Source organism: Littorina saxatilis, linkage group LG2, assembly GCF_037325665.1.
Source record: "Littorina saxatilis isolate snail1 linkage group LG2, US_GU_Lsax_2.0, whole genome shotgun sequence".
Taxonomy (NCBI): domain Eukaryota; kingdom Metazoa; phylum Mollusca; class Gastropoda; order Littorinimorpha; family Littorinidae; genus Littorina; species Littorina saxatilis.
In genome coordinates, this window is record NC_090246.1 from 83898132 (window position 1) to 83907664 (window position 9533).

Here is a 9533-nt window from a genome sequence, read left to right on the forward strand (position 1 = left end):
GTGTCACATATATGCTTACTGTGTGTGTGTATGTGTGACGGAGTGATTGAGTTTGCGTTACTGTTTGTTAATTTCTTACGTGAGCCTTGAAGGCTTCGCCTCTTGTTAAAATATGTATACCTGACTCATGCGTAAGGACTCTTGACTTTTTGTGCTCGGAGCACCAAAGTGGACCCCTCCCATCTGTTTATGCCCACCGGTGAAATATGCTCAGGCCAAAAAAAAAAATAGGTCTGTTTACGGTAACCCGACCGACCCTAGTTTTTTCGCGCGACCCTAGACTTTTTTTGGCATTTGGGGAAAAAAAAAAAAAAAAAAAAAAAAAAAAATAACGTAAAAATATGGTTTTTTGGAAAAAAAAAAAAAAAAAAAAAAAAAAAGAAAACCGACCTACCGACCCTATTTTTTTGGCCTATGTTACCGTAAACAGACCTATTTTTTTTTTGGCCTCATCACTTATCTGCAGCCTATGATTCACAGCAAATTATGAATAGTTCACAAACAGTTGAATTGTTCTCCAACAGCATCCTCCCACAGTGAACCATGCTAAACATGAAACTCCCTATTTCGCTTCTGTTTGTCGCAAAGACAGCAACACATTCAGAATCAAAATCACGGAGAGAGAAATGACATAATTGTGCTTTTGACACAAATGTGTGACGCTATTGCATGCCATTTAATACCACCTTGACCACGCAGTTATAATTGAGCTGGACACCATGGCACAGGAAAGGATGGGATATTGACTCGCTAGTCCAAAGCTACTTCTACTAGACTCACCTTTAAAGTTATCCAGTGCTTGTTTGCTTCCATTGAACATGCGAATGCTCCACTGAAACATGAACAGGAACATAAAGTTAGATCAAGATAAATTAGTTCATAAAACTATTGGAAACAGTACTTTACAAAACAACAAGATAAGTAATGCCCCCCCCCCAAAAAAAAAGAGTATTTTTTTCTTTTTAATTTTAGTGGTCAGACTCAAAAGGCATTAACATTTTTGTTTTGTTTAGGCAGTTGAGGGATTCGTTTCTTCATGGGCTGGAACTCAAGTTTATTTGTGATCCTTAGATGTGCGGGAGAATGGTAGATTCCCTTTTGCAATCCTCAAAGAAAGTTTCTTTTTGGAAAGGATCAACAAAATGTCTAGGGTTGGCAGGTAAAAATGAGACAGGGAACTGGAAACTTCAAACAAATTAACATTAAGCAATAAAATTATTTCAAAAGTTATGACATCTACACACACTGGCTAAAACAAATGTAGTGTTCCCTTACAGATGCGCTTCCTGTGATGACCAGATTGGGTCGTGCACCTGGCTGCACACTCTTCAACCAGTTCTGGTAGACATCATACATGGATGAATTCACCATTGGATACCACAGAAAGTCCTGAAAGAAATTCAAAATAAACAGACAATGTAAACTGACACTGTTTGCTCATGAACACGTTTTCTTTTGCCACTCAAACGGATACAGTCCTAATGAGCCAATAAAAAAACTCCCTATTAAGAAACTCCGTTTTCAAAAAAAATCTTTTTTAAGACCTGATTTTCTCAGATTTTTGGAGGTTATGGAAAGGTCACAGAAATGTTTTAAGTTTTTAAACATGCAAATGCTTCTACCCATCTTTTCAGAAGAAGAACTGAGGAAGGACTCCAAAAATGAAAATGTATCCCAGCCAGGCACCAAAATGTGCTAGAAATGTAATACTGTACATTCATGTTTCGGTTCAATACTGACCATGTTCAGAAAATATTGCAGGATGGTATAATAATACTCTGAAAGAGGAAATGCACTAAAGCTAGGCAAGCTTCACAATTTTTCTAGAACAAAATGACAAGTGCAGAAAAAATTCTTCGCACTTAATTCTAAGATAAGCCTAACATCAAACAGGTTCTCCTCCACAGAACTGAAATCTAACTAAACCATGACTATGTACTTACAACTCGCGCGCTGATCTTCTCATCACTGAAGCGCAGGTCTGTGTGGGCCTTGTACCCTTCAACCACATCTTGGCTCAAAAGGTTGACAAACTCAAAGTACAACTGACGGATTCTTGAATCTCCGATGAATGTGATGTGGTTACGGCCACCCCAGTAAGAGATGTAATGCATGCACATGCGAGCATCCCTGAAAAGCCATTGTCCAACTGTTTAATAAACTTCAATACGCAACATACCCTCTCACACACACAGAGACACACACATACGTACACACAGTACAGGGGTGTACCTTAACTTTTTTTGCTACCGGCCCGTCAAAATTTGAACCGGCCCCCCAAAATTCCAACCGGCCCCCAACCAGCCGGGATTTCCAACCATATCAACGGCTCGTAGATCGCGCGTTGGCGGCGACAAACACACAAAAACCTACATTTATACAAACAATGCTCACATGCTTATTTTAAATGCCACAAACAAACAAAAGACATAAACAAACTTTGTATGTTTGGGGCGCTTTAATTATTCACTATGGTTCAATAACAAAGCAAACAGTAAAGTATCAATTCAATGAAGAAAACATTTTATCAAATCAACATTCACCCACTCACTGTCACACAGTTAACCTCACTCTTACTACTTAGTAGTCAAATGCACACCCTCATATATATAGTCATACCATTAATCATTTACATGCTAAGGGAAACAATCACACACAAGTCATCCCCTTTCTCAGTGTCACACAATCACACATTAACTTTCACTCTCTCTCGTAATTGCCAGTCTTAAAAAGTTGCAGAATCTTTGGCACATCTAAATCTCTAAACACAAATTTACCTCCTGGTATCACATTCTGATCACAAGTTCGACACACAGCACAATGCATCTCCTGTTTCGTGTCGTCGTACACGAGCCATACTCTTTCTTCGCCGGTATCTGTCCTCTTCCATCTTTCCTGCCATTTTCTCTGCCGTGTTTCGTTTTCATACTGTCTCTTTTGACCTCTTTTTTCATCGTCTGTTCTGGGTTTTTTGCGGCGGAGGAGTGACAGTGTCAATACTTCTCCACATGTTTACAAGCGTGTGTACAGTATGATGTTTGAATGCGAGTGGGGAACTTCCGGAGGTAGTCGCGTTAGACGCGAGAAACATGGCGTCCAATATTATAGCAGACGAACCGCGCGAGATCTTTGTTCGCCGGCCGTTCCTATCAACTACGTTCATTGAAATTTGAACCGCCAGGCGGGCGATTTCAGAGGAATTTTGAACCCGCCCGACGCGATTTGAACCCGCCGGGGGTGATCGGGCGACCGCCAAAATTCACCCCTGACAGTATATTCTGTAAATGTTTTAAATGTTCCCATCTGATTCTGAATTGGTTACTTCTTCAAGTTCTTGCATTAAGAATAATGTGAGTATCAAGTACATGTAATTAACACAAACAGGCCAAAGAAAGACAAAATGCATCTGTGGTCAGTGTTCAAGTTCAAATACACAATAATATTTAAACATTGAAGAAGCAAGAACAGGAACAAGAACTCACGATCTTGTGTACTTGTGTGTCATGCATCCGTAAGGCTGCCATGTATTGTAGCCTGGAAAACGCCCATCACTCATTAACAGACGGCATGAGTCGCTACCTGAAAATAGACAAAAACCAGACCAAGTGAAACAGTGCACAACAAATTAACATTCTGACGTCCTTCCTCCTTTCAATCTCCACTCCCCAACCAAACACGCCATTCCCTGCCCCCTCCCTCCACCACTGTGCAGCAGAACCTTTCACATGAAGACAAACTGTTGGCTGCCTAATCCCAAAGAAGAAAAGGAGGGTGGCTGGTACACCTTCGTTTCTCATAGCTTCCACTAGTTGTAACTTCTACTTGTACTGTAGTTCCACGTAATGAAAGGATGCCAATCAGTGAATCACTCATTAATTCACCGTCTCACAAATCATGCAGACACACAAACACACACGCACAGTAGTTGGCTGCTCAGTAAGAGAATATATTCCAGCGAGCAAATGTTAAAAATCCTTTATCTTAAGTTCGGGGACACAGCAGTGATGCTCAAGCATTCACGAGTGACTATCAAATTCGCCAACTCAACTATAGTGCAGGTGCTACATGTGAAAACGGTGCCACTGAGTGACTGACACAGTGACAGAGTAAAATGAGGTGTTACAGCAAAAGAAACTCACCATATTTTAGGTGTATGGATCCATGGTAACCAACAAACCCCAAGACAATTACAAGCGCTACGAGCTTGGCATTTTCAACGTTGATATATTGGGTAATTTCACTGGTAGAGCTGCTGGGTGTTGGTTGAGGCTGCGCACTGCTATGTTCCTCCATCATTTTTGTCTAGTTACCGACTAAACACGATTCTCTCCACTGAAGAGTTTTAACAGGGGAGACCATCAATTTATATCATAGTCACGAAGTCGCATGAAAGTCACATCATGTCACACCCGGGAATATGGCCCTAATGGTTTGACCATGAGGGCTTTTAAAAACATGTCATCGTCAAAGTCGGGCACGGTGTGTGTGTGTGTGTCTGTGTTTGTGTGTGTGGCCGGGTGTGCGTGCGTGCGCGCCCTCCGGGGCCGGACTCGGAATGGCAAACGGTCCTCGCGCGCGAGTCAGTGGTGCACGGCGTGTGTGTGTGTGTAGACAAATCTGAGGGCTTTACATTCTTTTCTTTTTTTTCAGTTTTATTTATTTTGTTTTGTTTTGAAAAGTTATTTCAATACCAGGTCAGTTCGGTCGACGGCTGTCTCAGTGGTAGGGGAAGGGCCCCTAATATGGACCACTTTTTGTTTATTGCTGATAACTAGCTTGTTTTCTTGCGAAGAAGTTTCATTTTGTGGTTGGTAGTCCTTCTCTCTTAGTTGAACAGTTAGGCCTAATTAGAGTGAAATAGCTTTGATAGACCTTCAGCAAAAATTAAATACAGAAAAAATCACAAATGGTCCATATTAAGAGCCTGGGGGCCAATATGGACCAACGTGAAGCGGCCCGAGTTCACGAATCACTGTAAAAAGCCACCTATACTTCAAAATAACGTGATACAACTTAGTGTGCAAGTCAGACTAATTCAAAAATGCTTTAGATTTAGCTGTTTCGGGTTGATGAGAGCATTATTTGAAGCACACCAGGAAACTGAAGAAGCTTATCAAAAACAGAGTGAAAATAAGTGAAATTATCAACTTCCACAAAAAAAAGACTATTTGTTATATTTTTTTGAAATCTCGAGGGCTAGTTATAGGTTATTTTCAGCAAGCTTCTTAATGAATTAATTAAAATTGCCTTTAGTTTTTATTTTCTTCGATTTGTTGAAGGGGACTCACACATACTTTGAGGTTTTGCTATTATTTTTTGTTTGCAGTAGAAACTCGGGGTACACACTGTTAAAATGTAACAAATACTGCCTTAGCTGTCATATATAGCCATTTTTGTGTTATGAAAGCTTTGGCTGTGGACAGAAACGAGTCTGTTTTAGGCGGCACATTTAGAGTGAACGCTGCCAAAAGTGAAAAAAAACGAAAAAGCCTAACGGTTTTGAGGTTTGTGTTTCTGCAACTGTTTTGACATGTGCAACTCATCCAGAGAGGGTGAATAAAGCGAATGAAATGGTTTTGAGCGCTCTAGCCCCGTTAGTTTGTCAGAACAGGAGGTGGTCCATATTAGGAGCCGGTCCATATTAGGAGCCTTTCCCCTATAACAGGAACTGACCACGCATATGCCGCAGCTTGACTTGTGTGACTACCGCATTGAGCCTGGCGGCACACAATAGGCCTATGATCTAACATTGTGAAACTGAATTAAAAAAAATATTATCTCATATTGTTGTCAAGGGTCGATGAACGCATTAACACGGCTTTTCCTCCACGTGGCCGCACGCGCGCTCGTCATTCGAATTCGGCAAGTCAGTCACTTGTGACGGTGCAAAATAATGAGCGGATTGAATTCAGTCATGTCACCCGCTGGGACTGGTAGTACAGGCACCGTGTGTTTTAACGAGTTTCAGTGCATGTGACAATTCTAACCGTAAAAGAGAGATGTTACCATTGCAAGAACATCATGATCATGATGCTGGTCACGTGAAAACGGAAGAACGGAAGAAGACGAATCTGAATGAGATACTGATCTTGATTACTGAGTGGAATCTGTTGATAAAAAAAAACCTAGTGTGTGTGCTTGAATATGTATTTGCTGTGTGCACTACGGTGATTGTGAGTTTTTTTTCTTCTTTTCTAAATACATTGATTACTCGATTTTGTCTGTGTGGATGATTTGTGTGTCTAGTTATATTTAGTCAAGTTTTGACTAAATATTTTAACATCGAGGGGGAATCGAAACGAGGGTCGTGGTGTATGTGCGTATGTGTGTGCGTGCGTGTGTGTGTGTGTGTGTGTGTAGAGCGATTCAGACTAAACTACTGGACCGATCTTTATGAAATTTGACATGAGAGTTCCTGGGTATGAAATCCCCGAACGTTTTTTTCATTTTTTTGATAAATGTCTTTGATGACGTCATATCCGGCTTTTCGTGAAAGTTGAGGCGGCACTGTCACGCCCTCATTTTTCAACCAAATTGGTTGAAATTTTGGTCAAGTACTCTTCAACGAAGCCCGGGGTTCGGTATTGCATTTCAGCTTGGTGGCTTAAAAATTAATTAATGACTTTGGTCATTAAAAATCTGAAAATTGTAAAAAAAAATAAAAATTTATAAAACGATCCAAATTTACGTTTATCTTATTCTCCATCATTTGCTGATTCCAAAAACATATAAATATGTTATATTCGGATTAAAAACAAGCTCTGAAAATTAAATATATAAAAATTATTATCCAATTTTTTTTTTCGAAATCAATTTAAAAACACTTTCAACTTATTCCTTGTCGGTTCCTGATTCCAAAAATATATAGATATGATATGTTTGGATTAAAAACACGCTCAGAAAGTTAAAACAAAGAGAGGTACAGAAAAGCGTGCTATCCTTCTCAGCGCAACGAATACCCCGCTCTTCTTGTCAATTCCACGTGTTCTGTGAGTTCGACAGCTACTTGACTAAATATTGTATTTTCGCCTTACGCGACTTGTTTTTACATTTAGTCAAGTTATGACTAAATGTTTTAACATCGAGGGGGGAATCGAGACGAGGGTCGTGGTGTATGTGTGTCTGTGCGTGTGTGTGTGTGTGTGTGTAGAGCGATTCAGACTAAACTACTGGACCGATCTTTATGAAATTTGACATGAGAGTTCCTGGGTATGAAATCCCCGAACGTTTTTTTCATTTTTTTGATAAATGTCTTTGATGACGTCATATCCGGCTTTTCGTGAAAGTTGAGGCGGCACTGTCACGCCCTCATTTTTCAACCAAATTGGTTGAAATTTTGGTCAAGTAATCTTCGACGAAGCCCGGACTTCGGTATTGCATTTCAGCGTGGTGGCTTAAAAATTAATTAATGACTTTGGTCATTAAAAATCGGAAAATTGTAAAAAAAAATAAAAATTTATAAAACGATCCAAATTTACGTTTATCTTATTCTCCATCATTTGCTGATTCCAAAAACATATAAATATGTTATATTCGGATTAAAAACAAGCTCTGAAAATTAAATATATAAAAATTATTATCAAAATTAAATGTTCCAAATCAATTTAAAAACACTTTCATCTTATTCCTTGTCGGTTCCTGATTCCAAAAACATATAGATATGATATGTTTGGATTAAAAACACGCTCAGAAAGTTAAAACAAAGAGAGGTACAGAAAAGCGTGCTATCCTTCTTAGCGCAACTACTACCCCGCTCTTCTTGTCAATTTCACTGCCAATGCCGTGAGCTGTGGCCTGACGATGCTACGAGCATACGGTCTTGCTGCGTTGCATTGCGTTCAGTTTCATTCTGTGAGTTCGACAGCTACTTGACTAAATGTTGTATTTTCGCCTTACGCGACTTGTTTTTTTTTTTCATTAGCGTGTACTTGGTTTGTTAACATCTTATATGAATGTTTGCAGGGCGGATCCAGGGGGGTTCAGTTGAAGTTCCGGAGTTTTTGGAAGACTACTGTGTGTCAGACTGAGGTCATTTTAAAATCGCTCATCCTTATGCTTCCTCATTTGGCACTGAGTCCCAAAGTTTGTTCCAGCATCATGTGTTATGCGGCAATTATGTTAACACTCATTTTTCACTGTAATCCCACTCCGCGTTTCCGATTCAGTTGAACCCCACGTGTTTCCCACCGGGCTGAATCCCACTGACGTTTTCGATTTGAACCCCACTTGTTCCCCACCTGAATCTCACTCCGACGTTTCCGATTTGAACCACGTGTTTCCCACCTGAATCCCACTCGTTTTCGATTTGAACCCCACTTGTTTCCCACCTGAATCCCACTCGTTTCCGATTTGAACCCCACTTATTTCCCACAGTGAATCCCACTCGTTTCCGATTTGATCCCCACTTATTTCCCACCTGAATCCCACTCGTTTCCGATTGAATCCCACTTATTTCCCACCTGAATCCCACTCGTTTTCGATTTGAACTCCACTTGTTTCCCACCTGAATCCCACTCGTTTCCGATTTGAACCCCACTTGTTTCCCACCTGAATCCCACTCTTTTCGCACTGTGATCCCAATCATTTCTCACCCTGGTCCCACTCGTTTCTCACTGGAATCCCATTATTTTACTTCCCACTGGGTTCCCCGGCATTGGGAGTCGTAATCAAATCCCACATGGGGCCCATGTGGGACTTCCCACAACGCCAACACATGTGTTCCCACTCGGGGCCCACATGGGATCCATAGTGGGAAGGTTACTTGGCTAAATCAGTCTTTTCTTGAAATCAGTGATTCAATGTCAAAGTGTGTGCTCGTGGTGTGTGACGGTGTGTGTGTGTGTGTGTGTGTCAGTCAGTGTCACCGTGTGTGTGTGTGTGTGTGTGTGTGTGTGTGTGTGCACGCACGAGTGTGTGTGTGACGGTGTGTGTGTGACGGTGTGTGTGTGTGTGTGTGCTATGCCGTGTGTGTGCAAATAAATGTTCTATGTCCAACGTTGAAAGAAGTTATGACATGTACGTTAGTTGAACAGTTCTATACTACCCGTCATAACAAACAATTACCCGTAAGATACGTTTTAGTGCAGATCTTTGTCAGTGATTAGGCTGTTTATTGTTAAACCAGTTATGAGACTGGCTTGAAAGGCCAGTCATTTCCCCATCAGCTTCAACAAGCAGATCATGGTTTTTACATAAGTTAGCGTTTATATAGTGGAACCTGCACCCCCCAAAAAATCAAATTTGCAAAAGCAAGGTTACCGCATTAAAATTGACAGAAGTTCTTTTTTAAATTTGTATCAAGAGCAGTCAGTTATGTTCCCCTAGTCTAACAATGAAGTTATGGCACGCTGAAGGGTGTTGCTATCATTTCTCTTGAAAGCCATCAATGAAGCCGTTTTAGCGGGTAATGAGACCAAAAAACGGGACATTTCTGTGACCACTCAACGCATTGTCGAATTTTAGTGATACATGTAAAATACACACGGAATCGCAAGTCATTTGAGACATTAATGATGCGAGGCTGTATTTGCTCG

The 9533-nt window shown here is 40.6% G+C and overlaps 1 protein-coding gene across 3 annotated transcripts in view; it reads right to left on the bottom strand.

Annotated features, from left to right (window-relative positions):
• The window catches only part of LOC138959943 (N-acetylneuraminate (7)9-O-acetyltransferase-like), a 167038-nt gene extending 162723 nt beyond the window's left edge, over window positions 1-4315 (bottom strand). For all 3 annotated transcript variants that reach the window (XM_070331626.1, XM_070331627.1, XM_070331625.1), the window contains exons 1-5: window positions 4140-4315; window positions 3483-3579; window positions 1944-2130; window positions 1276-1389; window positions 781-832 (exon numbers count right to left, since the gene is read on the bottom strand). In XM_070331626.1, coding sequence (XP_070187727.1) covers window positions 781-832; window positions 1276-1389; window positions 1944-2130; window positions 3483-3579; window positions 4140-4296 — 607 coding nt within the window. In that variant the 5' untranslated portion in view covers window positions 4297-4315. The remainder of the gene's footprint in view (window positions 1-780; window positions 833-1275; window positions 1390-1943; window positions 2131-3482; window positions 3580-4139) is intronic.
• Window positions 4316-9533: the final 5218 nt, after the last annotated feature.